At 50.6% G+C, this 21,037-nt stretch overlaps 1 protein-coding gene across 3 annotated transcripts in view; it reads left to right on the top strand.

Annotated features, from left to right (window-relative positions):
* Positions 1 to 18,610, top strand: part of itpk1b (inositol-tetrakisphosphate 1-kinase b) — a 32,454-nt gene extending 13,844 nt beyond the window's left edge. For all 3 annotated transcript variants that reach the window (XM_056591130.1, XM_056591131.1, XM_056591132.1), the window contains 8 exons: positions 277 to 402; positions 4,016 to 4,133; positions 11,163 to 11,261; positions 12,270 to 12,310; positions 12,610 to 12,775; positions 15,719 to 15,786; positions 15,878 to 16,040; positions 16,876 to 18,610. In XM_056591130.1, coding sequence (XP_056447105.1) covers positions 277 to 402; positions 4,016 to 4,133; positions 11,163 to 11,261; positions 12,270 to 12,310; positions 12,610 to 12,775; positions 15,719 to 15,786; positions 15,878 to 16,040; positions 16,876 to 17,210 — 1,116 coding nt within the window. In that variant the 3' untranslated portion in view covers positions 17,211 to 18,610. The remainder of the gene's footprint in view (positions 1 to 276; positions 403 to 4,015; positions 4,134 to 11,162; positions 11,262 to 12,269; positions 12,311 to 12,609; positions 12,776 to 15,718; positions 15,787 to 15,877; positions 16,041 to 16,875) is intronic.
* Positions 18,611 to 21,037: the final 2,427 nt, after the last annotated feature.

A 21,037-nucleotide genomic window follows, 5' to 3' on the forward strand; every position in this document is an offset into this window, starting at 1 on the left:
GCCTTCATACACCACCTGCCCCAGCAATCAACACATGCAGCACTAAATACTAATTAAGTTATGAACTCAGAACCAGAAAAGACAGGACTGAGGCAAATAGTAAAACTGTTTAGAACCAAACCCAACAACAAGGCTTCACTGTTGGTCGTGAGTCGTGACGCATCATCACAGTATCATAAAAGAAGCTACTTTGTTTTTGCTCTTGAACGTGTTGCCCACATCCTGGAAGCCTTGACCTTTAACCCCTGACTGTCCGTCCCCCCCCCCCCCCCCCAGCTGGACCTCAACCTCCCCCTGGAGGAGCAGGGACCCCTGGACGTGATCATCCACAAGCTGACGGATCTCATCCTGGAGGCCGACCAGAACGACTCGCAGGCCGTGCTTCAGGTGCAGAGAGTGCAGGTAGGATGGGTTCCGCTCAGCAAAAGAGGGCAACATGTGTGAACAGAACATGTGTGGATGCAGTGGGTGTACACATTCTATGCATTAATGTAATGTGTCGGAAATCCCATGTATTGTTGGGAGCATACAAAGTATACAAAATACAGAATTTGATGGGAAGAAGATTCTCTTTCATCTCTTTCAACACTCAACAACGCTTGAAGCCAGAAACTGCTTGCAGCCAGGCTTGGTTTTGACTCCACAACGCGTTGACTCTTTTCCAAACAGTACTCCTACTTTAGTCTATATCTGTTGCAATAACCATCATATAGCAGAAATATCTACCCTGACATCAGCGCACAAAGTAGGACACACGAGGCAGGACTGCTTGGATCTACGGTAGCTCGCTCGAGATTTCTGCTGCCGTCTTCCAGCCTCCAAAAAGAAGCAGTTCCTATTCCTAAATGTGTTGAAGCCGGACGGATGATTAGATCAAATGGGTTGGATTACATTTTTGTTTTATAAAGAATATCTGTTATTTGTTGCTGAGACTGACATTTGGTGGTAGATTAGATCAAATGCGTTGGATTACATGGTATTAATCCTAGACATCTGGTTTTTAAACAATCAATTTATTTTCAAATGATAGAGCATATACGAGACAGTGGGCCCTGTAATGAACTGTCTTTATATCTCCAGTCTACATTTTCACTTTTATCGTAAGCTACCTCCAAATATATTGTCACCTGGTTGGGATTCACAGAAAAATCATATGAGGCAATTCTCAGCATACCTGCTGAAGGCGGATGCTAATTTGTATCTCAAATAGATAATTCACCAAGAAGTCAGGTACTAGGCCAACACGAAGAACCTTGTGAACCAGTGAACCTCATGCTATCCGAAGACCATCATGCTGGTGTTGTGCTGCTTCAGAATGCCGTGAGACGTGAATGATTGTCGCAGGAACTTCTATCAGTCTGTCGTGTCACAGCTCCGACCGTGGTTGGGTCTTCACACTTTTAAAATACACTTGGTATGAAAATGAATTTCCACATCTCAGGATCACACATCTCCCTCTCTGCCTCCCCTCTCCTTCTCTCTCTCGCTCTCTGTCCATCTTTCTGTCTCTGCCTCCCCCTCCCTCTCCCTTTCCTTCTCTATCCTTTTCTCTCTCTCTCTCTCTCTCTCTCTCTCTCTCTCTCTCTCTCTCTCTCTCTCTCTCTCTCTCTCTCTCTCTCTCTCTCTCTCTCTCTCTCTCCCTCTGATCCTTTTATGACTCAGAGGAGCTGTGAAGCTGGTCACTTAGTCACTCAGTCCCTTAGTGACTAGGACTATTTGGTATGTGTTACCTCAATATTTACTTAGGTATTTCCTTAAAGGGATGGTCCATATTTCTTATTGTCTTGTTGGCTTAAGTCCTTCAGGATTCTGACATTGAATTCTTTGAGGATGTAATCATTATCTATGTTCTCGTACGTCATACGTTCATCGAAACGACAAAATCAATCCATTAGTTGCAGACCTGGCCCCCTTTTAAAACACATTGGACCCCGGTCGGATGGAAACGGCTCCGTGCCAGCCACCATTGGTCTACTCCGGGCCCCTCCTCCTCTGCTGGCCCGGGCTGACTCAGTCTCCCCAGCAGGCTGGAGGCTCGTAGCAACAGGGTAGGGGGACGGCCTGTTCCGCCAGGAGGCTGGCTCCGTCCAAGGCCCATTAGAGGTGAACCTGAAACCTCGGGTGCCAGTGCCGCTCATCATTCAGAGCACATCAATGCCGTGTGCAGAGGCTGTTGGAGGGGGAGGGGGGGGGGGGGGACTGAGGTGAGGAGCTGAGGGGAACTTTGAACCGGCCGGCGGGCGGGACGTTTTATGGTTTTATTGGGACATTATCAGGAAGGTGAGGCTTTGCTTCCCTCCAAACCTAAACCAACAATGACCGCAAGATGTGCACATGTTAGGTTTTGGGGAAATTAAAACACGCCGTAGACAGGCCATAAGGTCTACTGTAGGGTCTCAGAATGGGTCGGAAGAGTAATTAAAATGATACCATGTTTCAAATATGAATTGGGCAATAAAGAGGGCCTGAACACGATGACTTGTCTCCTGTTGTTTGGATCTGCAGACCAGGGGTTAGAATGTAAAGGAGGTTGAACACGAGGCATGCCTCTCCCTCCTTCCCTCTGCTAGTAAAACATCACTCTGTTCCTCAATCACTCTGAGGAACAGCGTGTATCACTGCTCACCTCCCCGCCTAGAAACCTAAATGTCTTGTCCTTGTGTCTGAACCACTGTTCAGCCCTCGGTCCTCCGCCGCAGCCTGCTCCTCCAAACTACAGGCAGATTAATTTGGGTCGCTTATTTCTCCATGGGGTTTTATTTTTTGTCCTCAGTCCGTCTTACATATCGCCCTGACAGGCTCTGATCAATGCCACGCAGCAGGAAATCCTACAGATGGCTCCTCCGTCTCGGGGACAAACCTCCAGGCTTTGTTTAGAGGCCACGTGCCAAGGGCGGTGTGCTGCCTGGAGGCATGGGGCCTGGGCTGCGTCTGCTGGCGCCGTCGCCGCCGCCGCTGGCTCCTGTCAAGCAGACCCGGATCAGTGTGGACACCTGGTGGTTTACATGCTGTGACGCAATGCACTGAGGATGTCGTGTGAGGAGTGGGGCGCCCGGTCGGAGCCCAGCGGCTGTGCTGCGTGCCTTTAGAAGGACTAATAAAGTTAGAAAATGCACTTTGCATTTTAGGTGGCGGCCTGAGCAACACACGCCCTGCCGCCCTAACTATGTTGTCAAAAAATAAATAAATGAAAATGTTTAGTTTTTAATATTTTCAAAGTTGAAACAAACAAATCCTTTAATTGTGTCTTATTTCAGTTGTTATTTTTACAATGTTGTTTAGCACTTTTCTTTTAAATATTTGTTAAGTCCAAATTGCACAAATTCTTTTACTGTTCCTGTTTCAGTTGTTATTTTTTGACAATGTTGTTTAGTAGCCCCCACCCGTTTTGACAACAAACCCACCACCTTACCTAAGACATTTTCTGCGGGAAACCCTGGGAGGGTTGGGGTGGGGGGGATTTGTGTATAAGGGAACATATTTGAAGAAGACGGCTGGGTAAGGAGTGGTTTAAGGGTCTGGTTACGCAAGAAATAGAAGGGATAGGAACGACCTCGTCCGACAACAACCTGCCTCTCAGGCAAAGGATGACTGGCCTCATGTGACACGCACACAGACACACACAAGCACACAGGCGTACACGCACGCACATACACATGCATATACACAGGCACAAACGCACACAGGGCACATACTTGCAGTTAAGCCCCTTGAGGGTTTGCTTGAAGAAGCACTTCAAACAAACAACCACTGCTGTGTGAAGGAAACGTCTCCCTAACTGCACTGCTTGGGATTTGAATGCATTGCGGGAATGACCTACCCCCAGTTAGTAACATTCAGAATATGGAAAATGCAATGGCTTTGGGTCATCACCATTGTGTAAACTTCCTTCCCCGATGGACGGTGACTGAACTGGCATCTATTTAGTGAACAACGTTGAGATCGTCGCCTCAACATGTCATCTCAAGCTTGCGTGTGGGTCTGGCTTCAATGTGTTTCGACGTGTGTTTTTCAGGACTACATGGAGGCCCACCCCGAGACCATCATCCTGGACCCCCTCCCTGCCATCCGGACCCTCCTGGACCGCTGCAAGTCCTACCAGCTCATACACAAGATAGAGGACTGTATGCAAGGTAGGCAGTACACTCCCACCCACTAACCCTAACCCAACTGGTCCCAGAGCGTGGTGGACCCACCTAGTCCCAGCTGGGGGGGGTCACCAGACCCTGGAGGGCCCTCCTAGTCCCAGCTGGGGGGGGTCACCAGACCCTGGAGGGCCCACCTAGTCCCAGCTGGGGGGGGTCACCAGACCCTGGAGGACCCACCTAGTCCCAGCTGGGGGGGTCACCAGACCCTGGAGGGCCCACCTAGTCCCAGCTGGGGGGGTCACCAGATCCTGGAGGACCCTCCTAGTCACAGCTGGGGGGGTCACCAGACCCTTAACGTACACTGTAGAGTTTTGGTCGTTTTTTGGAGTTGAGAAAGTCGGCAGGTTAGGTGCGGAGTAGACCCTTTTCCAAACATCCTCAGAGGACAGGGGTGTCGCTCTGCATGTCAATCAGGAGTCTGCTCTTTTGACGTGCCGGCCCATCGGTAGAAGACTTCACTGGGGAAGACATCTCACTCTGAACACGGACGATGTGCCCTGGTGCATGAAGGTGGCAGAGCATAATGTGTGTTATGAGTTGGTTGTCCTGCGATGGCACCTCTGTGAAACGGTTCTATCGCGCTGGAATCAGAAGTGTTTGGACGTTCTGCTTGAGGATGCAAGTCCATGCAACGGTCTCAAAGGGACGTCCGTGAGAGTGTTTGGTTGTGCGAGTGCCGGGGCCTGTTCTCCATGTGCACGGCACTGCAACACTAGTTCTCTGTCAGCCTCCATCAGCATTACTACACAAAAACGCCGACAACTCTGGATTGTGATCCGAAATAGCAGGCGAGCCGGAGTGAACCTGCGGCACATGTGTTATTAATGAACAGGAACTGAGAATCTCTGCGTCTCCTCTCCAGGCCCAGAGTAAGAGAGCGGCGGAGTGGAACCACACTCTCAGCAGATTGATGGGGCCTGCTGCTTCCGAGCCCAGGATTTATCCCCGGCCCGACGTAGCTCTCGCATCACAAATTGTATTTTTCCCCCCTCGGTGTGACAGCAATTCATCTCCCCTCACTCTCCTGTCTGAACCTTGCATGAACCCATGGGCCCTGTGGGGGGGAGAGTGTGTACATGTGTACGTGTGTGTATGCCAAATGTTTGTGTGTGCGTGTGTATGCCGAATGTTTGTGTGTGCGTGTGTAGGTTGAATGTTTGTGTGTACGTGGGTGCAAGCCGAATGTTTGTGGTAGTGTGTACGTGTGTGTGTGTGTGTGCTTGTATGTGTGTGTGTTAGAGAGAGTGTGTGTGTACGTGGGTGTATGCTGAATGTATTTGTCTGTGTGTGTGTGTGTGTGCCCCCTCGTTTGGCCCCGTTAGCACCTATCCCTGTCACCGGGTCTATAAACGTGGGGCCAATTTCTGTTGGCCGAGCAGAGTGATGACAGGAGGTGAGCAGCAGGAGCAGACACGCCCCCCCCCCCCCCATTATACACACACCGCCTACACACCTTGTAAACACACCTGGGACTCGTCGTCCGCTTCTTAATATTTCCTCCCAACATGGCAGGGAAATGTTGTTACTCCACCGTATGACAACGGACACACACGCACGCACACAGGCACACACACACACTTACAGGCAGACACACACTTACTTACAGGCACACACACACCCCCTCTGTATGTTCACCAGAAGAACTCCTACTTCTCGTCAGTGGAACAGACATTTTACACTGTCTGCAGTTTATTTGAAAATAACCTGAAGAATCTCTGAAGAATATTCAACACACTCTGGGACGATGAAGGTTATGTAACAACACCCTCCGCATCCCGCTAGCTCTCCCTCCTCTCTCTCTTTTCCTGGCTCTGCACGTGTGTCCGTCCCGTGGTGTGACTGTGGGACTGTGCTCTATGATGAAAGAGGAAAGCTGGCCTACTCATTGCAAATCTTTTTAACGCGCCCTTGCAGCTCTCGCAAGAGGTGCTTGCATCGATCGCTTGCAATGACTTGCCCACAACGACTTCGTGTGGTTGAAACCTTATTTTACTCGGCAACCCGGAACCTTAAAGTGCTGCTACCACTTCAACTGGAGGGAAAGATGATCATTTAAATATGGAATTATCATGGCCCTTGCTGTGATTAGCTACACACCGCAGACGTAGTTTAGAACGAATGGACACGGCGATGATGGTGGAGTTCAACAGTGTCGTTGAATGTGAGGAAGAACGCCAGAGAGGAGAAAGTCTGCTTCTCTCTCCCTCTCTCTCTCCCTCTCTCTCTCGCTCGCTCTCGGGCCCAGTCACTTCCTCCTGCTTATCAGCTGAGAGCACAGAGTTCTGGAGCGGCTCCAGCTGCCTAGGCAACGGGCTCTGAAGGCCTAAAGGCGCTGCCATGTGAGGCAGCCTGAGCCGCTCAGAATAGCCTTCAATGGCAGGAAGCACTCGAGGTGCACCCTGCACTTCTGTGGAAAGGGAACAAAACTAAAAGACGTGTATACAAACCCTTTCTCCGGAGTCGCTCCGCGATGCGAGGCGGTCTCCCGGGCCACACAAACATCTCCGCTTTACGGGAATTGTTTGAATTACTCCAAACAGGGCGAGGGAGAATAAAGTTATTGTAATGGTCTGTTTAATGGACGGCGGCCAGACAATGGCCCTGCTAATGGATGGCCGCTGGACAGAGCCAGGTGTGCGTGATTCATGGTTCCTGGGGCTGGAACGCACGCGCAGCCTCCCCTGGCCGCTCCACCACGGTTTTGTGTTTCCTCAGAGAAACAGAGCAAGGTAGCTGTTTAGACAAGCCGATGGAGTCCACGGGCGCTCTGTTTACGCGCCGCTTTGATGCATCGGACTGTTTTCATACCTAGCAACTGTCGTCAGGTTTGGAGACCAACAGGCCGTTTATTGTACGTCGTCGGTCCTTAAAGGTATTCTTTCTCCACTTAAGGTAAGCCTGTGTGAATAGGGAGGGGGCGGGGTTGGGATCAGGAAGTTCCCGTGGGATGGAAGACCCCCCCCATTGGTAGAGTCGGACTGCAGTCAGGCCTTTGAGTGGCGTTCATCAGTTCACGTGTTGGAGCTGTATTGTCACAACACGACCCCACAGGAACCTGCTAATTTGTTAACGGGACGACTCGGTGAAACCAAACCTCCTGGGGCCGCAACGCCTTGGGAACAAATGAGAACGCTCTCACTAGCCAAATTAAAATGAGCTTAAATGCATTAGCTTCAGGAATCAGACACTGAGCATAGGAACGATCAACTCCAGTCTCCTCTCTCCTCCCTCTTGCACATAGTTGACCCCACAGCCTCTGTGTCTCGTTAAACGGATGGATGCTGATTCATCTCATGCACTGAGAAGCTCCCCTCAATGTCATGAAGGATCCATCACATTTCCTTCTGTCTTCCGATACACGATCTGCAACGTTGTGATTGGAGTAGTGAGGATGCTGGGGGTTGCTAGGCAACGAGATACGGGCAGCAACATGCAAATTACCGCAAGCTAAATATACTCGTCTCAGAACACAGAAGCCAGTGCAGCATCTATCAAATCACCCAATCCCTTCATACGTTTCCCCCCATCTCTAGAGGGCCGGGGTCAGCAATGTTTATTTACTCAATGACACCTCAAAGACAAAAGGCGGAAACGTGGAGGAGGAGAGGAGATGCCCAACACCTTTTGGAGAGAAACCAAAGATGGCTGACTGTACAAGGATGGGTGCTTTGTAACCGCTGGCAACCGGCTCCGCTGGGTCTGAGGGTAGCCTGCGGTGTTTAGACAGCGGTGAAGATTGATCTCCACACCCCCCCTCCGTCGCGGGTCTAGCAGGAGTCACGCGGGGACGCCGTGAGACGCAGGAACACTCTCATCTGACTTATCCCCACTGCGCTCCTGATATCAGTTCTCAGCTCGGGGGGCAGCTGTGATGGTTGTTTTGGTTTGAACGTGGCGCTAGGAGTTATGAGATACTTTACTCGTGACAGGGGTCTAAATCAGCCGTGTTTGGGGAAGGCTGATGTCACAGGAACATGTTGTTATGTGAGGGATGTTTTGGTGCTGAGCTTCCCGGCAGAGTGAAACAGTGAGACGAGTAGAGTCCGACTCATACAGGATGCTCATACTCAGTGTTTTTGTGGACGATAACGCATATGGTGACAAAGATACGCACTGTGAGCAAAATACTGCTACTTAACTTTGAGACGCATTACAATTTCCTTGCACTAGATTTAAAGTGTTTTTTGCTTGCTGGCAATAAACAATTACATTGTGATAATGAGGAGAGAACGACAGGTCATCAAGTTTACTGAATGGGACTGAGAGGTCATATAAATAGAACATTTAGTTTGAAGTACAGCCTACTTTTGCCTCAAGAGATTTGGGTCTTAGAATAGGATTTGTCAGAATATCCAATCAATGGAGTTCCATCCCTAATGTCATTGGTGTACTTAAAGGAAGTCTTTGGGACCCATTTGTGAGATAATTTTGGGTTTTTGTTGACTCTCATTGACGATGGATCGCAGAGCGTTTTTAACGGCTTACGGCTGCAGCGTCCTGCTCCATACTGGACTAATCTCAAACAGTTTCCGTACTCGTCCCTTAAGTGATCATAGGATATTCTTGGTTGAAAAATACCAAATCTTTCGAAAAACATCCAACTGTGGAAGACAAGCATTCAGGAGTCAGAAATATAGGATAGCCTCCGTGCATCTCACGGCCTTAACCCAACCAGCAACAACACATGACCAGAAACATGTATGGAGCTTAGAGTCAGAACTTCAGTTGACAGTGAGCAGGCCAGAGCAGCAGAGCAGTGGAGCAGAGCAGGCCAGAGGCGCAGAGCAGGGCTGGGTGATGCTGCTCCACGTCAATCCCCTGAGGGAGATTTATTTTCGACCTCCATTAACGGAGAGGTTCTCATCACAGCGCCTCCCTTAAGTGGAAACAGTGTGATATTCGGAAGTCCTCTTTTTTTTATCCTGCCCTCTTTCTTTGAGAAGCTCAGGCAGCCGTTGGACTACAAGGACTTGCACTCAGTGAGCAGTCATCGTGACTTGAGCCCAAGGCCTCTGGCTGAAGATCTGCCTCGCTCTGCTGCTCCTCCACAGACAGCGTGACTGGAGGAACATCACAAGGAAGAACAGTCAAATACATCCAGAATGGGACCTGGTCCAGAACCTGACAATGCAAACTTTTCAGGAAGCTTCCTTGAATGCCGTTCCACTTCCTGGATGAACTCTTAACCTCTGGGCTACACTAGCCAGTCGTGTGTGTGTGTGTGTGTGTGTGTGTGTGTGTGTGTGTGTGTGTGTGTGTGTGTGTGTGTGTGTGTGTGTGTGTGTGTGTGTGTGTGTGTGTCAGGAGCTTGCCGTTCAGCACTAGGGAGATCTGTTTGTCCTGAGCTCAGCAGGGGGTGGCGTAGAAGGCTTGTCCACCGCTGAGCCCCACAGAAAACCAACGCCCGGTGCTATTACCTTGGCTTCAGTCCGGGGAAATTCACTAGCATCCCATCGCGGCGCGCAGACAAGGAAACGCAGACGAAACATTAGGCTGCACATCCATAATAGGCAGCTGCCATAACGTGTATTTATTTAAGGGGGCTGTTAATATACAACTGTACATGCTCTCCTTATTTGTGGTACATAATCATTCATTCAGTTTATTTAAACCCTTTCCAAGGAAGTATTCAAACGTAAACTCTTCATTCCCAGAGGTCACTGAACGACCTCCTAAGCAAACAGAAGCAGCAAACAGAGCCTGAGTCTCTCTCCCCAAAGAGGCGTGCTGAGGCCCAGTCGGACTCTTGGAGGAGGCCATGCGTTATCAAAAGCATCCGTTCAGCCCTTATTTCGGCAGCCGAGCTCACTGCGTGTCGGTAATGGACGCCGTCCATCAGAGACGGTGTTCAGTCAGCCTCCCTCCCGCCCTCAGAGAGTCGCAGCGATGATGTCACCTAGCAGAGCTGGGTGTAAGCGTGCGGCGCTCGTCCTCCCCAGAGCAGGTCCAACCTGTTTGTGAAATCCTGAACGTGTGTCCCTGTGTGTGTGATGCCAGGGAGGTGCCGAGTTGCACAGCCAGCCGCCTTCAGATGGGCTTAATGAAACCAGGATACAGCCTTGGGCCATCTTCTCTCTCTGTCTCTGTCTCTGTCTCTGTCTCTGTCTTTCTCTGTCTCTGTCTCTGTCTCTGTCTCTCTCTCTGTCTCTGTCTCTCTCTCTGTCTCTCTCTCTGTCTCTGTCTCTGTCTCTGTCTCTCTCTTTCTCTCTCTCTCTCTCTGTCTCTCTCTCTGTCTCTCTCTCTGTCTCTCTCTCCGGCTCTCTGTCCGTCTCTCTCTGCGTCACTCACTCACTCGCTCTCTCGCTAATCCTGTCAAAGGGAGGGAAAGGGCATGAAAACGAAGTGCAGTTAAAGTGTGTGTGTGTTTGTGTGCGTGTTGGTCACTTGTGAGTGTGAGCGGGGGTGTGGATAAAGCGACCTCTCTAATGTCCCACTGTGATAGCAGGACGCGCTTGTCACCCAGCCTTGGCTTGTGGGTGGCAGAAGGCGTAATGCTGGAGAGATAAAGATGACTCGCAAACAAATGTTGTTTATGCTAGCCCGGTTATCTCCGAAGGTTCGCATCGGATGGCGCACGTGGTCCATGTATCTTTATAGTTGGCTATAACGCTCAATCCAAGACTTAATGAGAACTCCTTGTTTTATTGTTATGTACGGTAAATGTCATCCCACATGATCGAGCTGGCGCCGCTGTCTGGCTCGTTGAGTAGAACGCGCTCGCTATCAACCAACCTTTTAGTTTATGATTTCAGTGAGATTTATGAGCTTATTGAACCGATAACAATACCCTTTAAAGGTTTGGTGAGATGTTTTCGTTAAAGCTTTTGGGTGTTGTCAAGCTAAGAGTTAAATTGTTGAGCTCAACAGCTAGAACCGGATTGGTTTGGTATGATCCCTGACCTTTCCAGCTCCACCGCTGAGGGCTGCAGGCCTTAACCACAGCACAGTCTGCCTTATCCCTCCACTAACCTCCAGCCAGCTCTCTCTTACGTCCTGCCTTCCTCTCCTCCTCAGACGAGAGGCTCTGCTCTCCCCCCTTCATGGTTCTGAACCAGGAGTGCGGCCCGGACACGCTGGAGCAGATCGGGAAACACGGCATCACGTTCCCCTTCAGTAAGTCCTTCTGTCCCCCCACCGGTCTGTGGCCCTTCAGGGTGTGCACTGCTGGGCCCGGTCCCTCCCTCCACCTAGGGAGTAACGTGGAGGGAGGTCCGGAGCGCTGTGGGTCGGTCCGGAGCGCTGTGGGTCAGTCCGGAGCGCTGTGGGTCGGTCCCGACCGCTGTGGGTCGGTCCGGAGCGCTGTGGGTCGGTCCGGAGCGCTGTGGGTCGGTCCGGAGCGCTGTGGGTCGGTCCGGAGCGTTGTGGGTCGGTCCGGAGCGTTGTGGGTCGGTCCGGAGCGTTGTGGGTCGGTCCGGAGCGTTGTGGGTCGGTCCGGAGCGTTGTGGGTCGGTCCGGAGCGTTGTGGGTCGGTCCGGAGCGTTGTGGGTCGGTCCGGAGCGCTGTGGGTCGGTCCCGACCGCTGTGGGTCGGTCCGGAGCGCTGTGGGTCGGTCCGGAGCGCTGTGTTGGTCCGGAGCGCTGTGTTGGTCCGGAGCACTAGTTCACACAGCACTAGTGCCTAACCCACTACTAGGGTCAGTCACTAGTAGTGGCGTAACCCATCCTGCCTTTACCTAGGGTAGTCAATTATTACTGTACACTGGGTCTGTTTACTTTGGTTATCACTCAGGATATCAGAGCCAATATTATGATGATGCTACCAACTGAAACGTAATGACTAATTTAAAGTGATTATCATTTTCGGCACTATCAACTGTCAAAGATTGTGAACTGATTGCTAAAATGTGCGGTGTGCCGCGTGTTTATCAGCCCGGGTCTCCATAACAGGGTCGGACCGGGCTGCTAATCTCATCAGGGATGTTGGCTGGAGGCGAACGACTCTGGTACCGTCTCATTGTGGTCGGAAGCCGGGGAAAATATTCCTTCTACGACCTTTTAATGAAATAAATTACAGGTTTCTTTTGGATGTCGTCACCGAACAAGTCGCTGGCCCTTTTGTCCTTTTCCACCGCGCTCCCTCTCCCTCCTAACCTTCGACTGTGTCTCTCTCGCTCTTTTTCAGTTTGCAAAACACGGGTGGCCCATGGAACCAACTCTCATGAGGTAAGGGGTCAGAGGTGAAGCGGCCCTCGGGTGGTTTGCTCGGTGTAAGCAGTAACACTGTTCTCTATGGCGGCTTGGCATTTATCCCAAACAAAGGGCCCGGATCAGCCGGCTAGCTTTACGGCCATCCAGGCTGGATTTTCCACATTCCTGCACACGCACACACAAACGTATATGCACGCACACACACACGCACACCCACATTGAACTTTGAACCCTGAACAATTATAACAACGCCCTGGGGGCAGTTTTTCCTACCATGTTTTCTAAGTATTTTTTTCCGTCTGTGTGCTCCCCAGATGGCCATCATCTTCAGCGAGGAGGACCTTATAAACGTGCGGCCGCCCTGCGTGATCCAGAGCTTCATCAACCACAACGCCGTGCTCTACAAGGTGTTTGTGGTGGGCGACGCCTACACGGTGGTGGAGCGCCCCTCCCTGAAGAACTTCCCCTTCGGACCCGCAGGTGAGCAGGGGACGGGGGGGACGGACGCACGTAGGCCGGCCGGCCGGCCCAACTTCTCCAAAGAATCTCCAGAATCCTCTCTGGTGGTTCCCGTAGAGAGTCTGTTTATAGCTCCCCGCCATCTGCTGTACCCGGACCTCGAGGAAGCAGAGCGGCTCAGCTGCCCGGCGTTATCGTGACCCTCACTGAGGGGGTGGTCCCGCTGCGCGCTGCATGTCCCGCTGCGCGCTGCATGTCCCGCTGCGCGCTGCATGTCCAGCGGCGTCCCAGGATTCCCTCCGCAGGCCGGCGGGCCCGCGCTCCCTGAGTGCTCCGCTGTCTGGGCTGCCCTCGGCGGCGTTTTGCATGTGGAGCGGCGAGCAGAGCCCCATGCAAACCAGCGCCGGGGGCAGAGCGAGCGGTCTACTTTGGTTGTCCATGCAAAGCGCGCGGTGTTAATCCTGTGAGGTCGAGGCAGCGCGGGGCACGGCTGGTTACAGAGAGTTGGCACGCCCCGACATCAGGGTTACCCCACGGGGACACCCCGACATCAGGGTTCCCCCACAGGGACGCCCCGACATCAGGGTTCCCCCACAGGGACGCCCCGACATCAGGGTTCCCCCACAGGGACGGCCGGCGGTCTTTCCCTTCCCTTCTCTGGCCAGTGGAGTACGATCTGCTGTCCGCGACAGACACTCGGGCTCCATGGTTACAAAACAGGTGAACTACGCTCCTGAAGACGGGGGCGGCGTGAGGCTCAGGAGGTAGAGCGGTTTGGCTGGGAACGGGAAGGTTGCTGGTTCGATCTCCGGCTCCTCCTCGCTTAGTGTCGAGGTGTCTCTGAGCAAGACACATACCCCTAGCTGCTCCCGACGAGCTGGCTGTCGCATTGCATGGCAGACACCGCCGTCGGTGTGTCAATGTGTGTATGAAGGGGTGGATAAAGCGCTTTGAGTGGCCACTGGTTAGAAAAGCACTCTATAAACGCAGTCCGTTTACCATTTACCATGAAGATGCAGAGAGCTGCTCCCGGAGAGCGGAGAGTGTGTGAAGGTGGGTTGTTTCTTCCTGGGCTGGACGGAGTCAGGTATGTGGCTCAGCAGGCCTGACGCTCCGTCTCGGGACCCGGTGGCGGAGCAGCGACCCGGGTTCACCCCGCACAGCGACCCCGGGCATCATGGGAAAATAGTTCTTGGTCCCGGCTCCCTGTGGACCCGGGTCTAAGGGTTGGGAATCAAACGACATTGAAGTGGAAGGCTCAATGTAGTATTTACACTGCAAGAGTAAATAAGGGGTCTAATAAAAGTACTGTTTACCGCGCGGCCATAAAAGGGTCATCAAACAGTGGATCATGCACTGTCCATGGCCTTACACGGATTAATACAATCCTGGTGTTTTTTTTGTACTTTTTGGGTAAACAATAATGGATGGAAAGCTAGCACTGCTCATCGGGAGTTTGAGAAGAGACTCTGACCCCGTCTTCATATGATGTTTCCTCTGTGGAGGTTGGTCACATGGTACATTCGGGTATGTGGGCGTGTTGACTTTTGAAACGGGTTGCCAGATTTGGGGTAATGTCTAACGTTGACGGACCGCGTCAGTGAAACCGCCCTCTGGCCTACTTCCTGATTCGGTCGGAGCCTGTATTTGATTGGCTCGCCGACAATCTAATCAATCAATTAATTCATTGTATTGTTTAATGCTTTATCAAAACCCGTGTACAGCACCTGGGCTCAGCAGCACAGAACCAAGCCATGTCGGACCAGAGCCCACCTCAGGTAGGGGGGAGGGGCTCAGGCCGAGGGGGGGGGTTGGGTCACACAAATGGGCCAACGTCGGTCCTCACCTGGTCGGTGGGGGCTTGACTCCCGAACCTTCACAGCTCAAGAGCATATTAATTTGGGCGGTAGTGAAATCGACTTATCTCTCTCTCTCTGTCCCCCATCTCCCTCACGTCGGTTTGTGATTGTGGTTAATGATTCCAGAGAGGGGCAAAGGGGACCGGCTGTTTGATTTCCTCCGATTCACACTGAAGTGTCTCTCGTTTCCTAGCAGTGTTCATGACTCAATTACACAACGCCAGCTTACGTCCCCTCTGCCTCTGCCTCTGGTGTTCAGGTGATAGTTGTGCTGATTCCATCACATGTAAGGTCTACTACAGCGTGGAGCTGCAGGTGCTAACTCAACTAACGTCCAATGACTGCACCCGCTGCTGTCGATTGGTTCAACTGTACGTTCCTACTTCCTGATATGAACCCCAATCACATTGTAGCCGAGCCCCCTTTGCTCCGTGTCCTCAGGACGGTGGTTTTCACTCCTTCTCAAACCGCTGCCCAGCTGACACCAGGTCTGGTTAAAGCTTCTTCAACCAGCTAGAGTAGCTCAATTAGCTTGTTCAATCAAGAGAGGCGCCTCTCCCCTGGGAACAGAAAACCACCGTCCATAATTGAAGGCATTCAATGTGAGGCGTACACGCTCATGTGGAGTGTTGCTGACCCCTGGTGGCTGAGAAGATGATGGTCAAGGATTTTCCAATGTTGAATGCATCCACCTGTGGCAACATGCATCGTAAATCTGACTCTCTCTGTCTCTCTGTCTCTGTCTCTCTCTCTCTCTGACTCTCTCTATGTCTGTCTGTCTGTCTGTCTGTCTCTCTCTCTCTCTCTCTCTCTGTCTCTCTCTCTCTCTGTCTCTGTCTCTCTCTCTCTCTGACTCTCTCTTTGTCTCTCTGTCTCTCTCTCTCTCTGTCTCTCTCTCTCTGTCTCTCTGTCTCTGTCTCTCTCTCTCTCTGACTCTCTCTCTGTCTGTCTGTCTGTCTGTCTGTCTGTCTGTCTGTCTGTCTGTCTGTCTGTCTGTCTGTCTGTCTGTCTGTCTGTCTGTCTGTCTGTCTGTCTGTCTGTCTGTCTGTCTGTCTGTCTGTCTGTCTGTCTGTCTTTCTGTCTTTCTGTCTCTCTGTCCTTCCAGACCGGAGAGCCATCTTCTTCAACAGTCACAACGTGTCCAAGCCTGAGTCGTCCTCCGCCCTCACCTCGGTACGTCTCGACAGCAACGGCCCCCCCGCCTCCCTGACCACGCGTTGCCGTGGTTACTCTAAACAAGCGCTTTGCTTCCTTTTCGCCGCAGAGGGACAACGTGGAGGGGCTGTCCCAGCCGCCCTGTGACCACGTGATCCGGGAGCTCTCCCGCTCCCTGCGGCGGTCGCTGGCCGCGTCGCTGTTCGGCATCGACGTCATCATCAACAACCAGACGGGGCAGCACGCCGTCATCGACATCAATGCCTTCCCCGGTTAGCCTCACGCCCCCCCCCCCCCCCCCCTGAGGACAATTAAATCACTAGGGCTTTTATGCGTACACCCCACTGACAGGAGCAGCACGGTGTAATCAGTTACGTCGTCAGAAGGTGGCGTTCCTCATGGCCTCAACGGCCAGAAGCGATTAGACCTTCCGCGCTGCTTCCTCCGGTCTAAGAGAACTTTAAGAAGTCACTCTGAGCCACACAATGCATTCTCACTATCGGTCTACAGGCCGTCACTCAGCGGTCACTCACTCACTGTCACCCTTGCTGACAAGATGATGAAAACATGAAGCCCTGTGGTGCTCCGCACAGTTTAAATGTGCGTCTATCTGTCGTTCACTGGACATCAGGGGATGTGATGGGAAACAGAATCACGGCTGCTCCGCCTGCCAAAAGGAAATCCAACATGTATGTTTCCATGGTCACGGCGGGCTCGGGTTACTCCCTTTGTGCCTCGCTGGACCAGTTGGAATCGAGGCTGCAGAACCAGTTCCCCATGAGCAGATCTATAGAACCAGTTCCCCATTAGCAGGTCATGTTATTGTCTCCAAAGCCTCTAATGAGTCAGCGTCTATTACTATGACTGCGCATTACAATAATTCATTACACACTGATACAGTGATACAGTAAGATACATTCTGACCATCCCTCCCTTCAGGCCTATCTGAAACTCATGACTAGCTCGCTAACTGTAGCGACCGGTCTCTCCAGCCCCGAGGGAGACTCAGTCGAGCTCATGAGAACTGCATGTCCACGTGTGCGGTGTCCCCGTCCTCCGCTGCTCCTCAGAGGACCCAGACTCACCCCCCACCCTGTGCTCCCCCAGGTTACGAGGGCGTGCCGGAGTTCTTCAACGACCTGCTGAACCACATCACCGGCCTGCTGCAGGTGCCCAGCGCCGACAGCCCCCCGGCCACGCCCGCCGCCGCCAGCGAGCCGCCCAAGGGGCCGACCGCCCTCGCCGCCCCCCCGAGCCCGGAGCCCCCCGCCGGCGGCTGCGGCCCCCCGGGCAAGGAGGCCGGGGGGGGGAGCCCCTGGATCGTGGAGGGGGACACGGCGCTGAAGGGGGCCCGCCAGAGACTGGGCTGCAACTCGGCCGTGTCGCCCAACTTCCAGCAGCACTGCGTCTCAACCATGGCCACCAAGGCCTCCTCGCAGTGACCTCCGACCTCCGACCTCCAGCCCCCCCCCCCCCCCCCCGGGCCCCCCCCTCCCCGAGGCACACCATCCACCCTGACCAGATGGGATAACAACGCTTGACTCTAATAATAAGTGATTGGTCATAATAGTTATAATATATCTGTAATCAAACAAACAAAACTTTTTCCGATTCGATGGTGATTAGGTGACGGCTTTCTTTCTCTCTCGCTCTGCCTTTTTGTATGTTTGATTTGGTCGCAGAAGACCTGACAATGTGATGTGAACCATTGGGAACTCTGTAATAACGTCTGTCGCTGAAGGGTGGGGGGTGTATGTGTGGGGGAATGCCCATGTAAGGTGATAAGGCCGAGAGGGACACTCGATTTCGGCCCCGGGGAGAAACCCTCAGCGGGGCAGGTTTAACGTTCCGGTGGCTCGCTCCCGTTTTGTATTCCGATGACATTCGCTCCTCTGACCCCGGCCCGCGTGGCCGGAGAACCACTCAAGGTGTTTTCAGCGTGGCGGACTTCCGACCAGACCAAGATATTGACGTCGGCACGAGGTCGGTCATTCAGAGTTGTGAGCTGTTTACTATTCTGCGTGCCATCAACATCATGTCATTCTCACAGCTAGCCAGTTGGAAATATATTCAAGGACCCCCGCCGAAACCACCGCAGAAACCACCGTTCCATTTTGTCGGTCCGGAGCGTTGTGTTGCTCCGGAGCGCTGTGGGTCGGTTCGGAGCGCTTTGGGTCAGTCCGGAGCGCTGTTGGTCAGTCCGGAGCGCTGTGGGTCGACCCGGAGCGTTGTGCTGCTCCGGAGCATTGTGTTGGGCCTGTAGTGCTGTGGGTGGGCCCGGAACGCTGCATCGGTCCGGAGCGTTGTGGGTCTGCAGGTGTTTAGTGTTGCTCCAAACAGCCCAGCGTCGTGGCTTGGGGCTCAGGCCCTGGTTCAGTGTTTTCCAGACAACACTATATATAAAATCACATTCCGTTATCCAAAGGATTCCATAGTGTTTGAATTCCAAGTGCTTGATCGGGGCTGCGGTCAAACGGCCTCTCTATTTTGTCATGCCTCTAAATTACTTCCACTTCATCCATGTGGGAAACGGTGCAAAAGGTTTTCAACGGAAATCTGCTGAAGAAGATTTTTTTGGAAATGAGACGTCAGTCACCTGCGGTGCCGTTTCTATAGAGAGGTTTAGGTAAATTACAATTGACGAGACTAAAAACCAACTGACTTTTATATTTGTTTGTAAAAGTGATTAGACTAAAACAAGTTGTAAACTATTTAATTGTCCACTAATCTAAATTGGAATAGATAATTTGCGACGGTGACAGGGATATTTCCTAATGATTTGATTTTTTGCTTATGGATCCTTTGACCTTCTAATATAATAAAACCCTGACTTCAGCACTTACGCCAGCCGCAGTTATTGAGCAACCCGTGGTTCTAGCGTAGTGGGGTTCGATTCCCTCCCCTACCTTCCGTTCCAGCTGCTGTGTTTTTATGTGAAAACGTTGATTTGAGTTTTAAAAACAGAAAATCCTTTTTCCTGCTCCCAATGTTCACTGTGAGAACTTTTTTACTCCTGTTTTAGGTTGTCTGTCCTGATATCTACAAAATCTAACTTTATTTTATTGAGATTTTATTGGGGAGGGAAGGGTGATTTCATTGATATATCTGTATCTATCTACTTATATCTATAAAGATATATAGATATGTCAAACAATGAAAATAAGTAAGCGAGTGAAGTAATGAACAAACCTTGGATGTTTATCAGATGGTGAACTACTGGGCGTGAGGAGGAGCGCCTGTCAGTAAGGGGGGAGACGGTAGCGGTAGTGCTAACGATAGTCATTGGAGCTATTTTTACAGAATCTCCGGCCCTTTAGAGAAGGGGAATATTCCATTTATATGCCATTTTTCATGGCGACAACATGAGTTGTTACAGCTACTGTTAAATTATAATAAGTATGTTATATCTGGAGAAATCGAGGTGAGGGTGCTCTGGGAAAAGATTGTCCCTGGTATTCCTGCCGGGAGCGGAGGTGGAGGAATCGAAACCCCTCCTCTTACTGATGGTGGATGGTCGTGTACACGGTAACAGGGCGTGTCCGTCGTGCTCTCCTGTGTTCTGGGGGAACTAAACTGTTGTGTACGCAACTATTCTGTATGTCCTACGTTGTGTTCTCCTTTGTGTGTGCTTCTACATGGGAAATAAATGGTTAACCCTGAACTGTGGTCATCTCTGAAACAGGATAGACATCCCATTAAATCCTGTTCACTGCAAATCAAAAAATTCTAATAGTTAAAAATTGTTTTTTAAAATAATGCTAGACAAAATCTATACACTGATCTTTTCTTATTATTATTATTATAAAAATTAAAAAATATATTATATTATAACAAAATGTAAATTATTTAATTATTTTAATTTCATTAAATCCACGCTCTTTCTAAATCTTGGGTGTCTTGGACATGTAGAGGAAAATAATTTTGAATTTTCTTTCTTTCAAGCAAGCAAGCAAGTATTAGAGGGTTCACATTTAGTAAGAATGTCACAGACAATAGAAGGTTAAAGTGGAACACATGAGTGATGTGTGTCACTCTGCTGTACCCCAGGCCCGTCAAGCCTCCAACAGCTGCAGTGTATTCACGGGTGTTTGGCGAAACGCGTTTCACAGCAAAGAGATATGGCCAGGAATGTCCAACACCTTGTGCACTGTAAAGTTCACGTGAATAAAATCGAAAAAAGCATTGACTTACAAAGAAGGCACTTTTTTCCTGCCACCTTGTGTCACCTATATTATTGTGTCCATTATGTGTGTATATAGAGTTGCAAAGTTTGGGGTCATTTTCACAACTTTTTATTTTTATTTTAGTACAAAACAAGCCTGGCAAAAAAAACGACCGTTTTACCCCTTATGTTTAATTTGACAAATCAACAGTGTTACCCCTTATGTTTTTTTTCATGACGACAGTGTTACCCCTTATGTTTTTTATCATTTTCACAACTTTTTATTTTAGTAAAAAACAAGTCTAGCAAAGGGAATTAAAATGACAGTGGAAAATAAACCAGATGGGATTCGAGATCTGGAAGCGTACTTTGGCAAAAACAATAAATGTCCGCTTTTATCACATGTTTAGTGCATTGTTTCATTATGTTCACATAACTATGACTTCTAAAATGTTTTTTCTTTGTCTTATTGCAAGTTCGGTTTTGACCATAAAACATAACTTACAACCAACAGTTTGCAATAGTATCCAGCTGCAGCCCCGGAGAACATCACCCTGGCGTGACAGAACATCCAGGCGGGACGGAAGTATACTGTGGCTGGACGGAAATTACCTCAGATTATTTGAAATCTGATGAATTTAACCACGGGTCGAACCAATGATGAAAGTCTTCAACAGCAGATGAAACAGGACATGAAACAGTACATTTGTTACGAATGAGATCAATCTTATTTTAGATTTCTGTTGCCTACTGTAAAACCGAAGAGATCAGTCGGAGTCAATTGCGAATCCGATAAAGTTGGATGGAAGCCAATGAGTTGGATGACACCTAGGATAATCCCTCAAACCAGAAATCTATGAACAAGATATGCATTGAAGTAGAAACATATATTTCCCTGTGATATCAAAGATGTTTTTCCACTTTGATTTGGCTACCGTTTCTGGGCGATGTGATGTTTATAATGAAAGACCAGTTCAAATAGGGTTTTATATATATGATCTCTAGATTGTCTGCGGTATTTCATTCACAGCGCTACACATGTGACACTTGACATGAAATGGCTCGAGATAAAATATTGCCCTTCCTAGACCTTAAAAGGAATTTAAA

Source organism: Gadus chalcogrammus, chromosome 5, assembly GCF_026213295.1.
Source record: "Gadus chalcogrammus isolate NIFS_2021 chromosome 5, NIFS_Gcha_1.0, whole genome shotgun sequence".
Classification (NCBI taxonomy): Eukaryota; Metazoa; Chordata; class Actinopteri; order Gadiformes; family Gadidae; genus Gadus; species Gadus chalcogrammus.